We start from the raw sequence: 25,006 nt of genomic DNA, 5'->3' as shown, positions 1-25,006 counted from the left end.
AAATGCTATTAGCTCTGATGGGACAAAATCAGATGTTTGCAATAGTGAATTTGCAAGTATTTGAACAGAATTAAGAAATGTATGGCCATTTCTCCTTTTTCCCTTTCTCCAAGGCCTAGAAATTTAATTGTATGTGTCTTAAATAACGTTCTTCATTTAATGAAGAATGCATTAGTATCTGATCATACAATATTTTTTAATATTTGTATGTTTGGACTGTATGTTGTATTTTTAAGTTATAATCCATTCTGCCATGGTTTTTCACACTGAAAATCAAGCTATATCTCTTAAATTAGCATTTCTGCATCATTCAAAATTCTGTTCTGAAGAGCATTAAGAACTACATTAGGCTAGTCTAACATCATATTGCAAAGAGTGAGTTAAAAGGAATTGGAGAACAGTTAAGTAGAGGAGATCAAGAGGGAAGCTCCTGACAAATGTTCTCTTCAAGTGGACACTTCAGATTTCACTAACTTATGAACACAAGCAGAGCATAAAGGACATTCCTCTAGAGGTAATAACATAGGACCTACAAGAAATAAAAGAGAAAATGGATGGAAATTACCTTGTATCCATGAACTGGGGTGCTTGTAGTGTGTTTGTTTTGTTAACTAAAAAGGAGGGAGGAAGGGAGGGAAGGAAGGAAGGAAGGAAGGAAGGAAGGAAGGAAGGAAGGAAGATACTGCAATGGAAAATAATTGTTAGCTCATTTTCAAAGCTCTAGGATTGGAGTTACCCAGCTTTCTGGGCCATAGAGGACAACTGGAAAGAAAAAACTAGAATACAACTGAACAACAGGCTAAAGGGATAGTATAAATATGAGGAATTTGGTCTCTTGGATGAAGATCCGCTGGCATGAGATGAGTTGAATCTCTGAAGGTTTGTAAAGAATGTGGCTAAAGCATGATGGTTTCAACATTGGAATACAGCAAAACTTCATCTTTTGGTTAAGTCAGTTTAAGACATATTTTCTTGATTGTGAATATTTATTCTTTTCCAAATAATGCCAACTTAAAATGGTTCTGCCCTGTCATTTCTCCATAGTTTTATTTAATGTAATGTATATAATCTAAACAGCAATCTGTTGTACTTCTTCATTTGTTTTTATCCTGTTTAAAATGCCTAATCTTTCTGCTAATACCCACGTTGTAACTGGCAAGGAGACAAGTACAGAATGAGTCAAATCGGCAGTAGTAACTTGAGCTGCCAGCAAGGATACGATTTAAATTCTTGTCTTCCCAAGAGACACAGGGTGGGATATGAAGTTTTCAAAACAAGGAAATGTCATGCTATGCTTTGGAGAGTTCACACTACTTTTTAACAATTTCAGGGTCAATTCATTTTTCTCTTGTCTCCCCGGGAACTATTTCTATAAGTGTAGGCCTACTCCATGTCAATAACTCTCATAGCAAAGAGCTATATCAATTTTGTTGTTGTTGCACAATGCATAATTTTTGCAGATACAGTTCATTTATATCTTGCAGAGCTTAAGAATGTTTACAATGGACAGAGGGCAATAGGCAAAATAATACTAATCCTGGTATATTTGCAGGATTGCTTTGTGTTCCACGATACACTCCAAATGTTTTAGAAATGGAATTCCAAGAATTCCCAGTCTCAATATCCAGTTCTGAGAGTTGAGGTCATGATTCATTCTGAGGACACCATATTGTGAGGTGCTATTCTACACCCACCTTTACATATTTCCAAGTGTTCTATTTTAATTAATACCCACGTTAGCTGTCATGGATGGATGGATGGATGGATAATTTTAGCCGCTAACCAGTTATCCTGAGGGCAATTCCCATTTTGCTAAAGAAACCTTTTTTGCTACAGAAACCTCTACTTTCTGTATTTTACTTTCAGCTTAATGCTTTATTGAAAGAACACAAATGCTGTTTTCTTCCATCCAAATGCATAGGAGTATTTTGAAGATAAACGCATTAAGGACTTTGGAGGGATTCATTATTACAGCAGTTGCAGGGCAGGAACAAATAAACTGAACAAATGATTCAAATTATCTTAATTGGCTTTGACCAGTTCTTCCTTCATATCCTCCATTTCCAAAAGTCATTAAAAAAATCACACTTTTCCTGACTATAATGTCTAAGGAATCTATTTCAGACTATTATTAAGATTCTTAGAATAATATCCCTTTTCTCCTTCCAGCCTAACATTTGATGGTGTTTTCATTGAATACACCCTCTGATTTTGCCCATATGATAGGTTACAATAATAAGAATACTTTTAAAAATATTGTCAACAATACCGTATTCTACAGTATGCAATAGTACATGCATAATACATGCATGCATGTATACCCATCAGGCTATTTTTGGAGTAACTAATGTTACACAAAGGGCAGAGAAGCAGCAAGTAGTAAGCAAAAGGAATTAAAGGCAAAAGTTAAAAGGAGATCTAGCTAAATCTAGTTTACACCAGTACCAATTACTGAAACTCTCCATACCTCTCTGTCATTATGTCGTGTCTGTGGGCCATATCTAGCCTGAGGATAAGAGGCTTACTATGTCTATATTATATACGTATGACCCTCAGGCAAGATGCAGCCTCTGAGGTTGTCCATCACAGAGGCTCTTCCCATTCTTCCAAAGACTCCACACCCCCGCCCCCAAAATGAATGATCACCTACCACGTCACTCAAAAAATGTCCTTCTCTAAGCACTTAATTGGGAAAACGTGAAGGCTTATCCTTCAGTTACTTATTGCCTGGATATAAGGAGCTCCATGCTTATAAAGGCTCTTTTTTGACTGCTGGAGTAATTTCTGAATGCTGGGGGGAACATTCCTGAGAGATTTTCCCAAACTGGCAACTGACCAGAGAATTTTTTCCCTTTCTTTGCTGCTCAAAAAGAGAATCCTGAGTAGAGAAAACCTGATGCTCCCTGTCTGATCCCGCATGAGTTCAGAGAGGAAAGGGGAGGCAGAAAGGGGGTTTTGAAGACAGAAAGACAGCCCTTGGCATCATGATTGGAAGGGATTTTTCTTCTCCGCAACAATTACATCACTTCTGGAATAGGAAGGTAGTGGCATTGCTTCTGAAGATCATTAAACATTTTAAAGCAAACAGTTCCAACAGATGTCACAAAGTGCTGCTCCAATAGCTGTTGATCCAACATTTGACAAAAAAAAAGCTTCAGAACTAGCCCTCTCATAAGTTTTTTTATCCAATGTTTTAGAAGCAGGAGGACCAGTTAGTGATTAGCTTTTAAACAGTAGAAGGCCACAAGAAGAAGATTTGGGGTCTTTATGTGGTGCTGGGGGTGCAGGTTGCCCATTTTTGGCAAGCAGCCTTGCTACTCTTTCTGTCATTAGCATCTAAAGTTCCCGTCCAAAATCAATTCACATGGAAACATCTTTACCCACCATCCTGCCAGATAAAATTGCCTTACATTTCAGTCCACTTTTTTGCTGAACAAAGACCATTGGCACCCATTCCATGCTCAGAATCTCTTGGTTTCAAATGCAGTTAAAGTACAAATACTGCATATCTTGACATCTGTACTGCTGACTTAAATAGAACAATTTACAGGCTGCTGTTGAGACATGTAGTACCAGCTATTGGTAGATGAAGTAGTTTTTGTCTTATTAAGGATATTATTGATCTTTAAAAATATGTTGGAATGGTATAATGTATATAAATCAATTTTGTGATTGAAATTTTTGCTGTAAATGGTACTTTTGACACAATACCAAATCTTATCCCCAGGATGCTGTGGCAGACAATTTCAGATACCCCATGTAGAAAGATGAAGCAATTTAGTTCAGGGTCTAGATATTTACCCTGGAGTCCTATTAAGCCCACTAGAAATAAATCTGATGAACTCTTTATACATATGGCCAAGTAGATTAAAAAAAAATATTGCCAGCTTCATTCTAAATATACTCCATAAAATAGAAATGATATTCTTACTCCAGAGTAGTCCCTTTTATTCCAGTATAGTTGTTTCAGAGGAAATAGAGAGAGAGAATATAATATTTTCATCCATTAATAAAATGGTAAGTAGTATGTAGCTAAACAATGATAATTAAATTTTATTTCTCATCGTCAGGGAATTTATTTCTGCTTTAGTTTTTGATATGGGCATGAAGACTTAATATTGTTTCTAGGCTGGTAACTAAGTTAGCATTTTTTAAAATTTTATTTTCATACAGAGATGTTTTCCATCTCTGTTTTATGGATATGTGCAGGGCTTGACTTCCCCAGAATGCTTGTTTGTCTCATTGTTGTCACTGTTTTCCTTCAGTTCTGCCTCTATGTTTAGTAATCAGCTCTATATTAATTAAGGAGCTTTTCTGTCATCCTTATCTTGAACAGAAAATACAAAATAAAAGCCTGCTGGAGAATAATTGCAGATGGGTAAGAGGGCAGTTTAATTGTAGTTAAAGGAATGCATTAAACTGAGCATATACACATGAGCAGGGTTGAAGGGTTAATGTAGAACTTCCTCCACTATTAGGCTCATGCTAAAATACTAACTGAAGTACCGCTGGCACAAAAAATGAAAGTATGAGCCCAAAAAAACAAAAGTAAATCCTCTTGAACTGCACTGTTTAATTCCTTTTACTGCTGCTTTTCATATAAAGTATTTTCCTCTTTTTCAGAGGCAACTGTGCACATTTTTACCCATTAATTATACTATACCCAGCTAGGAAAGTGTGAATCAGGCAGAGTGGGGGAAAAAAAGGCATTTCTTGGTATTCAGCTCTGTATGAATTAGCCCTAATATCCAATTAATTGTTAATTTAATCACAAGGTTGAGTTTAAAATTGGCTGGATCAGGCTGGGACCGAAAAGAAAAAAAATCCTAAATGTATCCTGATGTCTGGCTCCTGATAGCAGTCTGGGCTGGAAGTGATTAATTTCTAATCAGCAAAGTTTATTAAGAAAAGGGTTAAAGTAACAATATAAGAAAATTAGTAGGTACTCTACTTTCAAATATGTATGTGTAATCTAGGACAAGAACGTTCCATTTTTTTTCTCTCCAAGGGAAGCTGATTTCTCTTGGGAAGGGGAACAGGCTGTACATGTTAGTTGTTTTAGAAATGGCTACTAGGTGTCTTACCAGTCTGAGAACCTGCACTTGTCCCATGTGGGAAAGGCAGGTGGGAAGCAGCTCATTAAGTTGGTGACTGCTCCTTTCTAGCCCTCCTGCCTCCTCCCGCCTGTTGCATGATCCAAAGCAGAACATATCCAACCTGATCTATTCTTTCCAATGTAAAGACATACATTATTCTTATTCTTATTCTTAATGCCTTCAAGTCAACATTAATTTCTGGTGGCTGCCTTGACCAGTCTCTGCAGTTTTCTTGGCAAGGTTTTTTGGAAGTGGTTTGCCATTGCCTGCTTCCTAGGGCCGAGAGAGAGTGACTGGCCCAAAGTCACCCAACTGACTTCATGCCTCAGGTGGGACTAGAACTCAGTCTCCCGGTTTCTAGCCTGGTGCCTTACCCACCAGACCAAACTGGCTCTCTTTTACAGACAGACATACTACAGTAATAGGGAGCAAGCAGAAACATACCCACAGAGATAAGACATACGTACCCACCTTTATTAGACCTTTATCTACACATTTTATTGTGAACCAGTTATGTATAAAACTAACTTTAGAAATCAGAACATGAGACATACAATTAAGTCTTCCATTCATAATGGCTGTCTTCACTGAGTCAGATGCTATGCATTAAAAATATTCCTCAAATTATTGCAACCTGCCAAGAATCCTCATATAAATTCAAAAAGGACCAGATGCCTCTCTCTACAACCTAGATGGTCAGTTTCTTATCTGTTAGCTATGCCTTGTGTTTTTTAGGAACACCATCCATGAATGTTGGCATGGCAGTTCTTTTTGTACTCTAATTAGTTGCCAAGCCAAAACATTGTAGGTTACTAGTAACCCTAATAGGCCACAGAAATGTCATAGGCCACCAAAATAAAGCAAGGCAGTAGCTCAAGGGAATTAATGACATATAAGTCATACTGTAGTCTGAAACTATCTGAGTTCATATGCCAAAATTCTTACTAGGAGTCAAGGTTTAGTCTGCGGAGCAAATGTACCAAGTCAGTAACAAGCCAGGGTCAGAATTTCTAATCAGGGGGTTCATGGCCGGATAAAGCACAGAACATGCAAGGTTGGCCGTCATAAGGAATCTTACAGGCTCTAATTGCACTGAAGTGGATCAGTAAATACAGGAAATTCCTAGCCTCTATTTCAGTGGAGCTGGTACCAGTCAGTCCTAATTCCAAGACTCAGACAACATGAGTCACCATCCTGCTTTTGAATAGACCAGCTTCTTTCTGATGCTTTCCCAGATAACAGTGCATACCTCCATTTTGCTGCCTTCTCTTTTTACTCAGAAACTTCAATATTTCCATGGATGAGTGACTAAAATTCTGGGTCAGGGTCATGGATAGCTGAGTCAGGGGCACTGGGACCTGATTTCATACCACAACTGGGTTGTATCTGAAGTACAAAGCACCTTGTCTTATTCCTTCTCTGGCTTAGGATACGTCACAAGCCAGGCACATAACAAGAAGTGTTAGAGCTACCCCCATCTGCTTCTTTTCCCTCCCTCCCTTGTTTCCTTGATGTCACCTCTTCTCTGCACTATCACTATCATTGCTCATGCTGCCACTGTGTTGTTCTGCTGTTATCCCCAAAACAGTTTCTTCTGCTGTTATTTTATATTGTTGATTTATCTGGAAAACTGCTGCTTCAAGCAGCATATTAAAGTCATTATTAAAACACTTTACAAAATAAGCATAACACGTTGAGGTTGTAGTCATATACTGCACCATTTTTAAAGCATGCTTTAGTCTTAGCAAGACAGATGAATTGGATGCTGTCTTTATGGTATGGATCCAATAAAGATAATGGGGGCCCATGACCACACCCAGGCTGGGCAGTGTTTGATTCACCAGTTCACTCTTCAGGAGTGGGGAAGTTGTTGTTTAAATGGTGCAGCACATGGGCTATAGCCTCAAATGTCTGATAAGGTACTTTTCAAAAACAGGCAGTAATGTTTGGCTTTGGTTTCCAGGCTACAGTTTGACCCAATAAAGTGTTAATCTTTGAAGCCCAACATGGCTTGTGACCAGATTGTTCAAAGGACTGTCTCCTTCATAGTTTTGTCCAGATGAAGGTCTTATTTAGTGGCCCTCTCCTGTATGGCTCACTGAGGTGAGGTGAAAGGGATCATGACTAAAGAGAAGGGCTTTGGCACCATGGTGCTAGCTCTGTATTCAGGCTTTTAAGCTTTTTATAATCTGTTAGTTTTAGTTTGTTTCTTTAATTCTGTTGGCTTTGCTCTGGTTTTATTCTATAGCTATTACTAGTTTTAGTGTGCCTCAAGTGTTGTAAGTTGCTTTCATTAGAATAGAGAGTTTCACTTAAAGTTTACTTTACGCATACAGCCTTGACATCATAATTCCGATGGAAAATGAAAGATTTGGCACACCCTGTCCTCTTTTCAAGTTTCTTGAGAAGCAGTCATCAGTCTGGCTTAATCTGGTCAGTCAAGTTCTTCAAGATGTTTTTGCACTTTGTTCAAAAAGAGAGAATGACTATTTAAACTGCTCAATGCAGAGTGACTCCCTCATTTACATTTCTTTTTCCCATTTTCATATATCCACCCTTTGGAGGATAAGTGGCATATTTGCTTCCATTTACAAACTTTGAGACTGAAGTAGATTTACACAGATTAGCTCCAAATCCATCTAGAAGGAGTGTTTTGTTTATATTCAGGGTTCTTGTTTAAGGATAGAAAATTGCTGTCAGTGCTTGTGACAGTTCCTGACTCCTTAGCAAAAACAAAACCCTTCACCGTCTACCTGGACTACGAACACTGGTTCTTTCTGGATCTAAATGGAGCAGATGCCAGGTAAGAAAAAAAGCTAAAAGAAATGCAGGTAACATACGTATGGACTAAACAGCATGAGGCTACAATATTATATATTGAAGTTTTGGTACATAGACTTGATTATGGGAGAACTGATTTTACAGAATAATAATGTGATAATGAGACTGTGGTAGCTAAGTGTCAACTTTATGAAACAGTCCAAAAAACCTGCTATGCTGATGCAGAACAGTTACATTTTTAGTGGAAAGTTTAGAGACAGAAATAAAAGGAGAGATTGTCAGTTACTTACTTATGCATTTTAATATGCTTAATGATCCATATTTATTATGGGACAGAACAGAGGAAGACATCTTGGAGAAAGCTGGGGTTATCTGGCTTCTCCCTGCCAAGTTCTCTTCTCAGTTTGTATTACACTGTTTCTGAATTAAAAGCAACTGGAAAAAAATGAAACAGATGCCCGTTGGTAATTGTGTTTGTTTTTTCTGCAGCTAAGAAAATGACCTACACATTATCCAGATACTTCTCAATTTATGCAAATAGTGTATGTGTGCCTAAGTCAGTTTTGACTCCTGGGCACTGCCTGGATTAGTCCCTGCATTTTTATTGGCCAGGTTTTTCAGAACTCGTTTGCCATTGCTTCCTTCCTAGGGTTGAGAGAGAGTGACTGGCCCAAGGTCACCCAGCTGGCTTCAAGCTTAAGGGACGACTGGAACTCACAGTCTCCCGGTTTCTAGTCTGATGCCTTAACCTTTACACAAGACTGGCTCATGAAATAAAAAGCTCAGTGTTAACCAGAAAGAAAGAAGTTCTATTAACAATTGTCTCAGTACTAATGTCAGAGAACCCTAATTAAAAGTCTTCAAGCTTTCTGACCTTGTTTTAAAAGCCTTTGTTGAATTTCAAGGGTGGAGCATAATAGCATACACATTATTTTCAGGTATGGGAGTGGCAATACATAAGGCAATTTGAAATAACTAAAATGCTCACTACAATCTGATACGCACAAAGGACTACACAACAATTTATACCGTCCTCATAATAATTTCCTATATGAGCCTCTCCCCTGAGATAGAGATGACCCCGACCCTGCTGGCCTTCAAGAAGGCCATGAAGATCTGATATTTCCCCAGACACTGGGCCCAGGGTACTAATGGAGCTCTGATATAGGTGCAGTGGGTATATCTGTTGTTAATGAGATTTTTAGGGTCTCAATTTGCTGCTTTTTATGCTATGGATTGTGATTGTGATTGTGATTTTGTTTTGTTTTTATTTATTCACCATGCAGAGTGCCTTTGGCAGATGGCAGCCATAGAAATATGTTAAATAAATAAATAAACAAACCCTGCATGGGTGCCAAGCCACACTGTCACTTTGAGTATCTACCAAGTATGATAATTGAATTAGGCCAATTGTTAGGTTATGATTTATCTATTACTGGAGTTTAACACTGATGGAAAATTGTGGGCAAGATTGTTTCCCTAGAGTAAATATTTTACTATCACTGCGTTTCTGGAAGAGAGTTTTCTACTTCGGGGGGAGGGAGCAGGAACTTTTCACCAAAGTTTATAAGCTTCAGGGCTTGAGTTAGAAATCTTAACAATATAAACATAAGAATTGCTTCACAAAATGGGTTTATACTCTTGCTGCTGTCTTCTTTTTGACAACTATAATATTTTGATGGACTTACGATTATAGCTAGAGGTTGTGACAAATTTATCTTTTCAACTAATGTTATTTAAAAAATCCTTATTTTAAAGGGGTTTATTTGTAACATTTAAACTGACCTGCCTTTCACTTAATGTAAATGTTTGCACATACATAAGTTACCCACAATTAGTCTTATTCAACGAAAGTTATGCTGACCAACTAGGAATCGAGCCTTTAAAATGGTTTGGGAAACTCTTTGTGTAAGAATGTACAGGTGGAGCTCCTTGAAGTATTGTCATTTGCTATATATTTTGCTCTACTTTATTAACATTTCATCCCTTTTATTACTGTTATAAATGCAATGCTCTTTGGATTTTAAATAACACTTTCCATTCTTCCATGTTCATAGTTATTCCTACTTCATTTCTCCTCTGTACATATTTAGTAAGATATATGGCTTTAGGCAATATGAAATAGTATGCTGACAATTTGGAGGTTGTTTGAGTCAGCCCTGTTGATCCACTCTATTTCCCTCTATAGATTATTGTGGCATCCAGGGCTGAGAAAATAGATACTCAGTTGTGTAACAATTTAGTAACTCAACAATATACTATAGATGGTCCCTTAGGAAGAGGAATTGGATACACAGATCTCCCACTATAAATGTAGAAATTTTACAGTTTATGTGTGGAACAGTTCTCAGTCTTAAATTGTACAGATAATTTTTGAATCTTTTAATTTATAGAATACCAAAAAAAGTTGTACTGAACAATTACAGAACTTTAAGAACCGTATGCTTTCCTTTCTTCCTGTTTGATTTATTGCCCAATCATTAAAATCTGCAGTGTCAGCAGTGTCAATGTGAGATCTATTGAGAAGTTTGTAGGGCATATCACATTGTAAGAATTTACACTACTCTTGCAGAAAGATTACCTAAGCATAAGTACTTTAGATCAAGCTGCAATTCCCATTAAGCCATAAAATGCATGGAGTGGCCTTGAACTAGTCAATGGCTTTTCATATAATCCTTTACAAAGTTGAAATGGAGAAAAAGAAGAATTCTCTTGGAGGAATGGTGGAATTAAAAAAGAGAACACATAAAATAACTAAATGAGACAGATAGGTTTCTTATGTTGCTACAGAAGATTGTTAGCAAAAATAGTCACCTCTTTCTTCTGTCCTAACAGAAGGTGCAGTGAAAAATTTAGGGAGTACCCATTGTACTTATTCTGACTAAAAGATTTGTAACAAAAGATTTAGCAACCCCAACTTTAGGAGATTATAAAAGTGGGATTATAAAATGATTTGCTAATAATTGCCTATGTGATAGTCTTAATTCTCCATGTTAGATATAAATGGGCAACACATGAAATTTGATTCTCTCCCAAATAGAGACTTCGTTTAGCTGAATGCTATAATCAAACATATTTTCATTGGATTCCTTTCTTTTAGTCTTAGAAGAACTGGAACAAACTATTATTCCCAACTATGGAGCAGTACCTGGCCAGCAAGCCCTTCATATGCCTGAATGGGTAGGTACTATTTCACCCAACATTATTCTCATAAAAATGTTTTTTATATTATTCATATAAAGAGATGCAAACTAATTGATGACATATGATAAGGGGAGAAATTTGAATAGCAGTTCTCATACGATATTTTAGATTTGGGTGGTAGAATTAAAAACTAAAAAGTTTTTTTTTAATGTGGCCTTTAGCATTAACATTTCTGAATAATGTACTATTGGGGCAATATGAGATAGCAGTAACTTTATATTTCAGATTTGTATCTGTACACAGAAAACCTGTCCTAACAACCAGGAAACACACTGAGACAAGGAACTGGTCTCTAATATTTATTGCTAGTACTTAACAGGAATCCTAACAAACTGAAGAAGCGTGGGGAAAACCCAGACATATAACCCCCAAGGGTTAAGGCGGTCCCGATCTGTGTCTCTTTGAATGGCTGAAAAATTCATCAGTGCTACGCATGCGCTTGACAGTCTGGATGGGAGCCCCCTGCTCGCCATCCTTACTCATGACAAAACCTTGTTATTTTTGCATCATGACTTATGAAGGCATTCCTCTTGTTGTTCTCCAAAGATACTGGACTACAATTCCATTTTGGCTCAGGGATTAAGTTGTAGTCTAATCTTCTGGACAGCACCAGTTTATGGAGAGAAGATATAGGCAATGTGGTTCTTACTGTCTTTAAAACAATTAACAAGAGCTGTTTAAAGAAAAACACATTATTTAGATCATAACATTGATTAAACTTTTTTGTATAAAATTTTAGATCATACATAAAACCTTATTGCCACGATTGACTGATCTTGTCAACATGCTAGCCTATTAGAAAATAGTAACAGCTCCATAATACGACCCAAAAAGTTTTTTGCCCAAAAAAGATTGCCCCTTGCCCTAGGAAGAGAGTGTTTCCTGTCATAGCCCCTGCCCTTTGGAACATCATCTCTCCAGAGATTGGATCGGCCCCAACCCTAATGGTTTTCTGCAAGGCCTTATAGACTTGGTTTTGCTGTTGGGCATTGGGACCAGGGTGTGTGGTAGAGACTGTACAGTGGCTGTGTTGATTATTGTTGATGGGTTTTGGTATACCTTGGGTATGGTCTGTGTTGTATGGTTGTTTGTATGATTTTTTAAGACTGTTTTTAGACCTTTTTTGTATTGTTTTCATTTTTTATATGGTTTTTAATTGCAATGAGCCACCCAGAGTCATATACTGTATTTGAGATGGGCAGCTATATAAATTGAAATAAAGACATTTAGATAGGTGGCTATCACCATATTTTGAAGCACTGGAGTCTACAATTCAGTTTAAACTGTATTAAAACAATACGTGTTCATGTATTCTCAATGCATGCAGGAACACTGAAGGTTTTATTTCAGCCAGAAACCATTATACAAATGGTTCTAGGACTAGTTTTATATTTTTTGTATTGCTCATATGCATGGTTTTATGCAAAGTTTTTATAAACTTTAAAATCTTACCCTTATACTGTGTGGTTGGGAAAAGTGATCCTATTGGTAGAATGTTGTATTAAACTGGAATAATTCAGTTTCATGTTCTCTGTCTGGCTGCTCATACAAGCCAGAATATGATCCAGTTAATGGGTTCTTTAACAGATCTGGATGTACAAAAGATGGCAGTAAAATGACCATAGATAATCAGCTCTCTCAGCCACCTTGCAACAATACTCTCAATCATCATGACTCATATGCAGACAGGCCAGGATTTTGCATGAAATAGAAATAGTATTTTTTCATTTCAGAACAAAACAGCTTACTTGAAATATTCTGTCAGAATGTCCTTGGTTAGCTGTTTTGGTAGAACAAAATGCAGAACGCCTTGAATTTCTGTGTTTCATATGGAAGAAAACTCAAATCAATAACATTGAATTGTTACAGGGGGAACAATGGGACTTTTAAACAAGGCTCCTCTTGTTTTTTACCCTAATGGTAAAAAATAGGTGGGCTGGTCTCATACTGCCAGTTCCTTACCAATCAGCCTATAGAAAAATTAGCCAAGGGTGTTTTTTAAAAAAAGTTTTAACACATTTAAAAAATCCTCATAGGAAATAATAGAAAAACACTTAAACATGTTTTTTGTACCAGCCTTCCAATGAGCCTAGCAAACAGCAAAATATAGCATGATTCATTTCAACACAGCCCATGAGCAATGACAATGAGAAACACACTGTGTTGGCTTGAAGTTCCCCTGTCATTCTAATGCAGAAATGTAGCAGAACAACACTTAACAAATTAAAGTAATACAATGCATGCATCTTGAAAATTCAGTATCAGCAAGAATATGCACATGCACATAAAACTTCAGCAACACCAACGTAGTATTTACAATTTGCATCTAAGAACTGAAAAACTTAACCACCAGCAATGCTCATTGTGCACAGCACATCCCCATCTTAAACCCAGAACATGCAATATATAAAGTTTAACTTTAATACAGTAACAGTAAACTACAACTGAAAGCTGTCTTTGCCTATTCTTGTATTGGAATTCAGCCATCCCAAATGGACTTTGAATGCAAATACAATAACTTGTTTGATCTAGGCAAGTAACTAAGGCCTAGCAGCAAGTACAGCTCTGAAGAAGTGCTGAAATAATTTCTGCCCCTCCATCACCACCCCATTCCTTTCTCACCTAGTCTTAGACAATAAGAGTAGGAATGGAACAGGTCTAATTTACTAGGACATTTTTTAAAAACAACAAATCAACCTCAACTTGCTGAAGTGTAAGTCAGTCATAGGATTTGAGACTGTTGTAGGCATATGAAATAGTGCCACACAAACAACTGTGTTTTGTCTGAATCTAGGATGAAACCAGAATTTTGTTCTATGTTAAAGTAGAAGTCTCAGAACATGGATCTGTCCTCAGTTCAGAATACTCAAAAAAGTTATTGATAACTTTTTTTCATGCTTGGAAATTTTTACAAATCCGTATGATACATGTATTTGAGTGAGTGAACTATCATAGATGGAAAAATTCAGGTATTTTGTTTTGTACTATTTATTCCACAGTGGCAACTGATTCCACATACATATATTCGGCTCAAATATTTACACCCTTGGTATGGACTATTTGGGGTTGTATGTTTTTCAGACATCTCTCTGTAGGACTCTGCTAACCTCCTTTTTGCTCTCCTCAGTTAATCAACCACATATGTTTTATTTCTCAAATTTCCATCTGGTGTATTAGTATTTATATAGAGAAGATAAAGATGGATGGAGTAATCTGTGTAATATTCAGTGTATATGTTCTTTCCAGGCAGAGTTTAACCTGAATCCTGACTCTCTGTACTTTAATGATGGCCAAAGAAAAGTTGACTTTGTCTTAGTATATGAAGATGAAAGTAAAAAGGACAGTCATAAGTCTTTTCATAAAAAACGAAAGGTATGAATTGCTTTCTATTTTATCCTACTGTTGATAAAGTCTTTAATATTTACAACACTTTCCTTTAACCCATTAATTTAGATAGGTTCCCCTTAGATTCTGATAATTTCTAAAAGGGTTCCTTTTTTATCTGTCCCAACTCACCAAGATAAATAAGATTTAATAACAATTATATAACTTCAGACAAGGGGAAGATTTGATCTACAACAGTTCAGTTTTCCCTGTATTATTTTCCATGCATCACTTGATATAGCTTTCTTGGGACTATACCATGTCAGAATGCATGTTCAAATGTCTATCAGATTAAAAAAAGAGAACAAAATCAAACAACCCTGAATACAAATAGGCAGGGCAATGGTATTTCTCTTAATTTCAACTTTTTTTTTTACAAACAATAAATATGTATATTTAAAACAAAAAACAACAACAATGGGCAATAAAGAATAGAAACAGAAACAATCCAGTGAAGCAAAATAGACACATACAATTACAGTAATATGTAAAAGTTACTCAAACAACAACTTAAACTTTGCCCCAAGGGAATCATATTTCTACCTTTCCATGGGAAGCAAGCCCTTGGCATGACAAGGACAATTCAACCATGTGTCTTTCCATTCAGTTTCAGAATAATGAAAATTCTATGTGATTCTTTCTGAACATGAGTTAGTCATTATTACAGCTAAAATAAGGAAATAAAAGGCTTAAATATCACTGTCCTATAGGAGTCAGCTGCATCAGCATTTATACTGATCAGCATTTTATTTTATATTTAGTATCTTGTAGTCAGTATGGATTATAAGTACTAAAAACTAACATTTGGTGTTAATTTTTATTTGGGACTAGACGGTTGTAGCCTAAGAGAGGCTGCAAAACACTTGTGAGGCAAGTATTCACTAGAGCAAGGTTCAGACCAGGTCTACAATTAACTTTCTCTAATCTATTTTTCTCTGCCACAATGCTGTTAAAGCACAGGAGGAATAATTACGGAAGGAGCTGATCTACAGTAGTAGTTTCATGGTGTCTAAAATCATTATATGTTTTATGTATCTTGGAATCTGATTAGACTCTAATCAATGGTTGTTTTTTGATGATTGGAAAGGCAGTTCTTTTTCAACTTTTGGGAAGTTCCACCACTTTTAATAGCTATACAAAACTATTGTATAGTCCCTTGATTTTTTATTTTTTCAAAGAAAGGAACCATCTAAACATTGCATTACCTCATTGTGAAATTTAGGTAATTTTATACATGCAGACTTTTTATTTTAGTAATCTGACTTGTTTGTGGCTAAAATGCTATATTTATATATGTATTTATTCATTTATTGGCTTTATATACTACTGAATCATACAGAGTCAGGGCAGATTACATAAGATCCAAAATTACAATAAGCCAAGTAATCATGTAAAAGTCCCAATCAATAACAGTTAAAACATCCACAGTATTAACAACTAAAATGTCCACAGTAAAGATACAACTAAAACATCTATGGTAGAGTAATAATGAACATTCCTAGGATCAATAAACAATATAACATCCATGATACAATAATTCATGTTAATAGATCACATCAAAATATATCTTAATTACCTCAAATAGCAGTCCTCCAAATAATCATAAATAAGTGACAGTCATCCATCAAAGGCTGTCTGAAATAGTATAGTCTTAGCAGCGTTTTGGAAAGCCTGCAAAAGGTGGACCAATCTAAATTACAAATAGTCAAGTTTTATGCTTTAAATTGAGCAGTTTTAAGCCGTATCAAGGCATCTTAAATTAAAAATGTTGCATCTGTTTTATTCCTAATGAGTTGCATTCTCTAATTTCATATTTTAAAATAAGTACAATCAAAAAGAAACATAGTCATTGTCACATGGATGTGAGCATGAATTTGGGTGGAGTAATCCTTCCACTAAGCAAATTCACAGTAACCTCTTAAATCAGGCCACATCTATTACTGGCAAACAAAAAGCACAATGAAAATAAACATGGTAGTATTTTTTTCACTACTAATATTATTTTGCAAAATTACAATTCTTTTAGCATAGGAACTATCTACACAGAATCATGTTGGTGTATTAACTGGATTTTTGAATCAACAAATAAGTAATTTGGCTTCAGACCTCTTTAGTACAATCCAGACTATACTTTTATATCCAAACCAGCAAAATGTGATTGCTGGAAGGAGGAGGAGAAGGGAGTGTGCATATTTTCAGTGATGGCAGGTGCAGGAAGAACGTCTGAAGGAAGTGAAGCAACTACTGAAGAATCAGCATCAGTCTAATCCCACCACTGAATTCTACTATAGAGAGACTGACATTTGCACCTGTGATGGCTCTTCTATCCTTTAAATCTTGATGCAAGTTTAAGAGAATAGCCGTGGTTGCCACACTATGATATAATATGCCTGGGAGGAGATTGCTGTGGTTATTCAGTCTCTAAATTGACATGGAATATGAAGAACAGAAAAGCTGTTGAAATATTTAAGAAAAGTAGGTGCTGGACAGAAACCAACAGTTGTGCTTTTCGTAACTGTCTTCATAAGTGTACCCAACCATAGCAAAGATTAGATCATACACACCGCCAAAAGTTTAGTGCAGCAGCTGCAGAAACCATCAGCCTCTAGAATCAGGTGGGGCATCAAGAGTGGCACCTACATTTTTTGAGATGAATATAAGTGGCAGTGGGTGGTTCATTCCTGTGTTAGCCCTTTATGCTTCCTTTGACATTCTGTTCCTGAGCAGTATGGAATATTGTTAATAGTATGGAAATAGCGATGGCCAATCAAAACCTCTTTGTAAGGTGAATGGATTAAAAACATTTTCAACCATTTTTACCCTGGGGACAGAAACTGCAGTTTAAATCCCTGAACTATGCTTATTTTTTCCTTAATATCAAATCCCTTTTAAGATTATCAAAGCCAATTCTAATGTGTGACCAAATGGAAATACAAATAGGGAAGTAAGAGTGGTTTTAAGTGGTTTTAAGATGTATTGCAGCCCTCACCATCAGCATGGGGAGAAAAACAAAAGGTTGGATTGATATATCATACTAAGGCCTTGTGGTTCTTCTTCATTCCATTCTTCTCTCTTTACACGCTCAGCTTAATTGAGCTTCTGCTTCTTCCTCCTCCACTTCTGCTGGTGCTCTTCCTTCTTTTGCTACTATACCCTTGAAATGAGAAAGATGGTTCCTTCTTGTCCTACAAGTCAAAATTTCAAACCAACTTTATTGGAATCCTGGTTTGGAAGGTAATTAAAACAAATGATGACTGTCTTTAACACAACTGCAAACTGTGATTTGCTACAAACTCCATAATAGCTAATGAAAGAACGATGTACATGAAGAAAAAAAAGGAAGTGCTTTTATAGTGCCAAATCATGATTATGATCTAATTCCAAATCATGTACAATGGCTGTAGCAAAAGTTCTAGTTTAATAGAAAAATCTAATTTTGTAATTAAATCAATTTTTATTGGCTAATTTTACTAAATAAATCTAGTAATTCAAATTTTATTTAATTTACTGGACAAACAGAAAAATAGTTTGAACAGGTTTTCTTTAAATAGAAGGAATAAAATTCTAAAAACAGTCAAATTAATTATGCTTAATATGAATGCTGGGAGGTAAGATGGGGGACAGGGCATGACTGCCTATATCTGTGTAAATTGCTGAAAGCTAAATTCTAAATTGTGTTTCAGTGATAAATAAAATTAGTTGAAACAATGTTGTATTATTTTTGTAAAAAAATGTTTTCAGCTTTAGTACATTTATTTTGAAAAGCATGAATCATAAAGAAGTTTCACAATTTTTAACCAACTTTAACAGAGGAAGAGACAAGTCTATGAGTCAAACCTGATAAGCCGCGGTTTGCAGCTTGAAGCAACAAAGTCGGTGAGTGTACTCCATTGTCCTTTTAAAAAATATATTTTTTATTTTTGCATCAAAAAAGAAATAAATAACATTTGTATGGAAGTGGTTATGATCTATGTATTTATATAGATTTATATATATAAATATTTATTTCGTATTTATATATTTTGTATATTCATATGATCTATGAATTTCTTTTTTATAATTTGGGGGGATAAGAAAATGTGATTGATTAAATAAATAAGTAAATAAGTAAGTAAGTGATAGGGAAAAAAACTACTACTTTGAAATGCCTTTCCCCCCCAGGGTTTGGTGTATATGATTAGTAAAGTCAGAACACTTGGATTTATACAGTGTAATAAAAACTTTTGTCTAATATTTGAATATTGTCACACCTCTCACTGAAATAAAAGGAAAACTCCAGCTTCTACAAGAGCTCTTTGTGAATGCTTAACATACTATATATCTGGGTTCATTTCCCTATTGGAAGTTATTTATTGGAAGTATTGTACCCTAACGATTTCTTGGATCTTTATGTGGTCATGTGGAAGGAGAGGGACCAGCTTGGCAGAGAAAGAAACACCTTATAGCTGTGTTTCCCAACCTTGGCAACTTGGAGATGTGTGGACTTCAACTCCCAGAATAGAAGGCTGGCTGGGGAATTCTGGGAGTTGAAGTCCACACATCTTCAAGCTGCCAAGGTTGGAAACACTGCCCTATAGCCTCTCTTTTTCCTGTTGCTTTTAAATGACCATTCCTGCTTTTGCTAATGGAGTGTGTGCAGATAAAAGCAGGAATTTATAGCCTAGCACTTGCCCCCCCACTCTCTCTGAGAGAGAGATGTAGGAGCTTTTTTTAAAGATGGCTGAAGCAAGAAAGTGAAAGAAATGCTGCTTACTTTAAGCTAAAGAGCTAGAAGTTAAAAAGCAAAAATTTAGAGGGAAACCCCAGTCAGTTAAGCTTCCCTGAAGCTACAACAGCTTGGATAGGTACAGGTGAAGCAGTGTCAGCCATAAGCGGAGTTGAATGAACCACAAACAGGGACAGTCCAGCAGTAGCAGGCCTCATTGACAGATTTGACCTGGGAAACGAGAAGCAGTCCAGTGAGTAGACCTAGCAAAAGGTCCCTGAGGCTGTAAGTAGTGGAGGGGATGAGGCTACGGAAATGACTGTGTGGCAGATAAGGCCCATCAAAGAAGCCTAGCAAGAAAGACTGACTGAAGGGCAGGGTTTTCAAAGTGTGTTCAGTGGAACCCGCAGGTTCTGGGAGAACTTGATGGAGTTCTGAGAGAGATTAAGGGGAAAAGAAAGGTTCACCAGAATGCAATCAATTTTCTTTCACTAGAACTTGGCCTCTTGATTGGGGGCTCCGGGATTTGAATAAAGTTTGAATGAAGAGTGATAGAGAGTGACTGGGCTGAGATTGGCAGGGGAGGCTTCCTGGACGAAGGCAGTATGAGGCAGGACATCCCAAGACACAGATCACCCTAGGCCAGTGTTTCTCAACCTTGGCCAGTGTTTCTCAACCTTGGCCACTTGAAGATGTGTGGACTTCAGTCTCAATTCTGGGAGTTGAAGTCCACACATCTTCAAGTGGCCAAGGTTGAGAAACACTGTCCTAGATGCATTAGAGGTAGGTTGGAGAGGGAATTATGCTACCTCCTGTAACTACACTGCCAACAAACTACCCAGTTCACAGGACCTGTCACCCCATTTGCTTGTGCTGTCAAACCTATGACAATTCATCTGTCCTTTACATTGTTTTTGTGTTAAAAGTTTATTCCCTTTCTGAACTAGCTAGACTACTAAGGGGTTGTGTACTCTTCAGATATGATTCCAAAGAACTTTGAACCTCAAGCAAACACAATAGTTCTCTGCTATTCATTCAAACAGCCTTTGGTTTTTCAGGCTTCTGAGAAGGGTCTGCTTTAATGCAGAGAGATGCCATGCTTGTACAAGGTCCAAAGATCATCTTCTGTAACATTTTTTAAAGCATATACAGCCCTAGTGACTGTATAAGTACAAGAAAGGAACAGATTCAGTTTCTATAAACTCTGATTAAAACTGTACATAAATGGCAGGCATTGTACTTTTAGACACCCGCCCATACGTATGGCTCAAATGAAGTAAGTTAAATAAAATGCCCCTTTTCAGATTCACAATTTACAGCATTTCTTCTTCTTTCCAAATATATTGTAGACTATTAAGACCAGATTCATATATTATTTGAAGCTCAGATTATCACATGCAAGTGGTAAAATTAAGAGCAAGCCAAGGCTTATACTCAAGTTGGTAATATTTATGATTATGAATCAGTTTTATGCTGGTTTCATCAACTGGAAATGTTCATCAATTGAAACATTTTCAGACTAGCAATCCTGCTCACAGAATAAATTTACAGTCACAACTAGTAATATGGTGCTATTTATACAACTTGGCATGTAATGTGTTTTGTACATGTTTTGATTAAAGGTGTTATCCCTTTAACATATGAAATCGTACACATATGCAGTATCTAGTGTGTGTGTGTGTATGTGTGTGTGTGTGTAGTCAGCTGATTGGGAACAATGATCGTAATGTTACCAAATTTAAGTCAAATTTAAGTCAAATACTATATTTGACTTCAAAAGTAGAAAGGAAATAGTAAAATAGAGTACAGTTTAATATCATTGGGTGACTCTAAGGTTATGAGAGAGGAGGATTGAAAACTTCTGACCATGAGTTATTGGGAAGCCAGATTAGAAAATTACCATTGAATTCATGTCCTGCTTAAAGACTTCCCACAGGCATCTGGTTGGCTATTATGAGAAGGCTATGTTGAACCAGATAGACCACTGCTCTTATTTTGCAGGTGACATGTTTTTAAACTGAATTTCCACAACTTGAACTTCATATCCATCAATAAGTGATAGAATTTCAATTAAGGTCTGAGAAAAAGGCTTTTATGTTTTAGTCATGGGGAGTGAAATAGAAGAGGTGATTTCAAGTCAGGATTAGTCTCTGACACTTCTTTTCTCAACAATTAAGTGTCACTTCTTTAGTAGTGCTCCAATTTCTATCAGTGTGGCTTATGAAATAGCAGTACTCAGCTAAATGTCTTAAGTATCATTTGACCAGATCATTTGACCAGGTTCCAAAGAGATGTTAAGATTATTCTTGAGATGTGGTGTTTTTTAAATCAATATGTTATCATTGATTGATATCCTTTTACGGCAGGTCATGGATGAAAAGTTGACCTTTGTAAAGGTGCATGCACCTTGGGAAGTGCTGTGTAGATATGCTGAAATTATGCACATCAAATTGCCTCTGCAACCCAATGATCTGAAAAGTCATGACTCAGCATTTACATGGATTAGTAGATTCTTTAATGTGGATGAAAATATCATCAAACCAGAACAGGAGTTTTTTACTGCTCCATTTGAAAATGAACGTATTTCGGACTTCTATATTCAGGACAAGGACTCGTTCTTCAATTCAGCAACTAGGAGCCGAATAGTAAGTTGTAGACATTTATTAAAGGATGTATTTTTAAGTGCAAAGTTAGACTAACGTTTACTTTGTTGTTCTGAACATCAAAAGAGTGAGACAATATGTAAAAAATGCATTGCAGCATACAATAAAATGTTAAGGAAATATCAAATATTGGGAAAATTATTGGAGAAGGACCACAAATCACTAGTAGAAAGTGTGACTTGAATCAAAGAGGTTCTCAGTCCATAACATTTCCAGATGGAGCTTAGCAAGACTGATGTCTGAAACTCATGGACAAACTGATGTCAGCAAATATAGATAATACTGAGCTAGATGTACCAAGAGCATTCACACAAGGCTGCTTTCTATATGATGCTGTCAAAACTACTAGTTTTGATTTCCATACAGGTAGTCCTCAACTTACGACCATGCATTTAGAGGCTGTTCGAAGTTATGACAGCGCTGAAAAAAGTGACTTACAACCAGTCCTCACACTTACAACTGTCACAGCGTCCCTGCGATAATGTGATCAGAATTCAGGCGCTTGTCAACCAGCGTGTATTTATGATGGTTGAAGCATCCTAGGGTCACGCGATCGTCGTTTGTGATCTTTCCAGACAGCTTCCGACAAGCAAAGTTAATGGAGGAAGCCGGATTTGCTTAATGACCACATGATTCACTTAACGATTGTGGTGACTTGCTTAACAAATGTGGCAAAAGACATGAAATCAGGCATGACTCACTTAACAACTGCCTGGTTTAGCAATGGAAGTTCTGGTCCCAATTGTGATCATATGTTTAGGACCAGCTGTAATTTGTTTTGATTTTTGCCACATATGAACACAAGCAAATTATAATATGTTGACCATGACTTTTCCACAGATTTTATTATGCAGAAGAGTTTATTCTCCAAGCTGTTTGCATGAAAGTACTCTTAAAAACCAGAAAACCCTACATTCACAAACTCTTTTGGTCTGCAAGACATGCCAGAGATCACAGAGTCATTATAGAAGTTGCAGCCCACATGAAATCAAAATACTCAGGACCCTCTGCTATAAAAATGTATTTTTTGAGGTTAAACATTTGTTGACATGGACTGTGGATGGTCAAGGTACAAATAAAGAAAAAAATGTATTGAGCTACTAACCCCTGACTAAAGGCTTTTCCTTACTATTGAGGTGAAGTGCTATTTACCATCACAGAGTTAGCAGAGTAGTGATTGCTATTTTGCCACTGTTACAAGCCACTGCTGTCACCTGATTTTCACCCAGGTGACAAAATCTGGGACGTGGTGGCGCTGCGGGTTAAACCGCTGAGCTGCTGGGCTTGCCGATCGGAAGGTCAGTGGTTCGAATCTGCTTGATGGGGTGAGCTCCCGTTGCTAGTCCCAGCTCCTGCCAACCTAGCAGTTCGAAAACATGCAAATGTGAGTAGATTAATAGGTATTGCTTCGGCGGGCAGGTAATGGCGTTCCGTGTAGTCATGCTGGCCACATGACCACAGAAGTGTCTACAGACAAATGCCGGCTCTTCGGCTTTGAAACGGAGATGAGCACCGCCCTCTAGAGTCGGACACGACTGGACTTAACGTCAAGGGAAACCTTTACCTTTACCTTAATGGGTGACAAAACCTAATAGTTTCTACACCATTCGAGGCTGTCTTTGGACAGTGTCAGAATAAATGGAAAAATACTAATTTAACACCTAAGGATGAGTTAAGCCTGTCTCATTCATGGGCTGGAGAGAAGATGAAGGCAACATTATGGAGACACAGCAGACAAAAGTAAAAAAAAAAAAAAGCCAGAGCTTGTTTATGCCATAATTAGTTGCAACTGGGGAAAAGTATTTAAAAGGAACACTGGCAAATACAAAGACAAAGTTTCAACAGGAAGACATTTTGCCTAGTAGCTACATGTACTCATAAGTATTGTCTGGTCCTATGCTTTCAGCAAATATTTCTACACTTGTTGAGTTCACTCCCTGCTAATGAACACATTTGGGGGTTTTTCAGGTTCACTTTATTCTTTGTCGAGGACAATATGCTATAAAAGATAATGTGAAAAAGTTTGGTATCAATAAGCTTCTGGACTCTGGAATCTACAAGGCAGCTTTTCCACTCCATGATGTGAGTCTCATTGATAAAGAATTGCCTTTTTCCTATCGTGATATAAAATGTTAATCTTGTGATTTTTTTTTAAGATGTACTAAATTGTGCTCTGTTTTGCAAGCTACAAACTGAAAACCTTCACAATGGACAGCAACAAAGGAATGTATATATTTTCTATATACTTTAATTTACAAAAGCTATGTTTAATTAGGATTTCATAATATGGGATGTTTTGACTAATAGTTTTAAAATTAAAAATGTGGCTTGTCGGACAATGCTGAAATATAAAGATAATATTAAATAATAGCGGTTTTTTCCCACTTATTACAGTGTGCCTTAAATGGACAGGGCTAGGAATTCTGTGAAGGAAGCTTGTGTGAGGAATCCCACATCCCTTCTATGAATTGCTGTACCCTACCGAGGCATAAATCAATGATGTGGAAGCATGTATAGAAGGGAAAAGTTGTGATTGTGCCAACAGCATTATTATTCATTTGACAATTAATCAGGAAACTTCTAAACATTATTCAGAAATAACAGTACTGTACTTTTCATCTTCTAGAATAATATAATATACCTATTGTTGAATATAGAAATCCAGTCTTTATTTTCTACATTTTATAAAATTCATCTGGTTTGGAAATTGAATTCTTGAACTATATTTTACATTTATTTCTCAGTTTTATGCACTGATCTTTCATTTAATTCTTAACCGTAATTTGTCACTTACATGTGGCAAGTAACAATTGCCCATAGATTTACAGAAGCACATCTTCATTGGTATAATCATTGGTAATCCTGATAATAGTTTTTTTAAATCTGTAATAAAATACAAACTACAAATAAAATTTGGTCCTTATTAACGGTGGACAAAGAAGAATGTGACAAAAATTGTTCCCAGGAGAAGAAGATACTTTAAAAAGAACTTACAATGATATGAACAATGACTGAGGTCGTCATATAAAGACTCCAGAGTTGTTTGGGACATGAAGGATTCATTAGGGAATAGATTTTGACAACTACTTTGCATTGCTAGTTTAATTGTATTTCCAGTAAGTGACTCTAGGACTCTGTTGTGAATACATCGACATTTTATGCAGCTGCTGGAA

The 25,006-nt window shown here is 36.6% G+C and overlaps 1 protein-coding gene across 1 annotated transcript in view; it reads left to right on the top strand.

Moving 5' to 3' along the window:
* Positions 1-25,006, top strand: part of ANO6 (anoctamin 6) — a 54,538-nt gene that overhangs the window by 5,380 nt on the left and 24,152 nt on the right. The window contains exons 2-6 of the mRNA XM_063309384.1: positions 10,978-11,057; positions 14,328-14,453; positions 18,276-18,341; positions 21,537-21,815; positions 23,802-23,915. Coding sequence (XP_063165454.1) covers positions 10,978-11,057; positions 14,328-14,453; positions 18,276-18,341; positions 21,537-21,815; positions 23,802-23,915 — 665 coding nt within the window. The remainder of the gene's footprint in view (positions 1-10,977; positions 11,058-14,327; positions 14,454-18,275; positions 18,342-21,536; positions 21,816-23,801; positions 23,916-25,006) is intronic.

The sequence above is a fragment of the Candoia aspera genome, chromosome 7 (genome assembly GCF_035149785.1).
Source record: "Candoia aspera isolate rCanAsp1 chromosome 7, rCanAsp1.hap2, whole genome shotgun sequence".
In the NCBI taxonomy this organism is placed as follows: domain Eukaryota; kingdom Metazoa; phylum Chordata; class Lepidosauria; order Squamata; family Boidae; genus Candoia; species Candoia aspera.
Note: the sequence above shows the minus strand (reverse complement) of the source record. Positions and strands in the feature narration are given on the sequence as shown.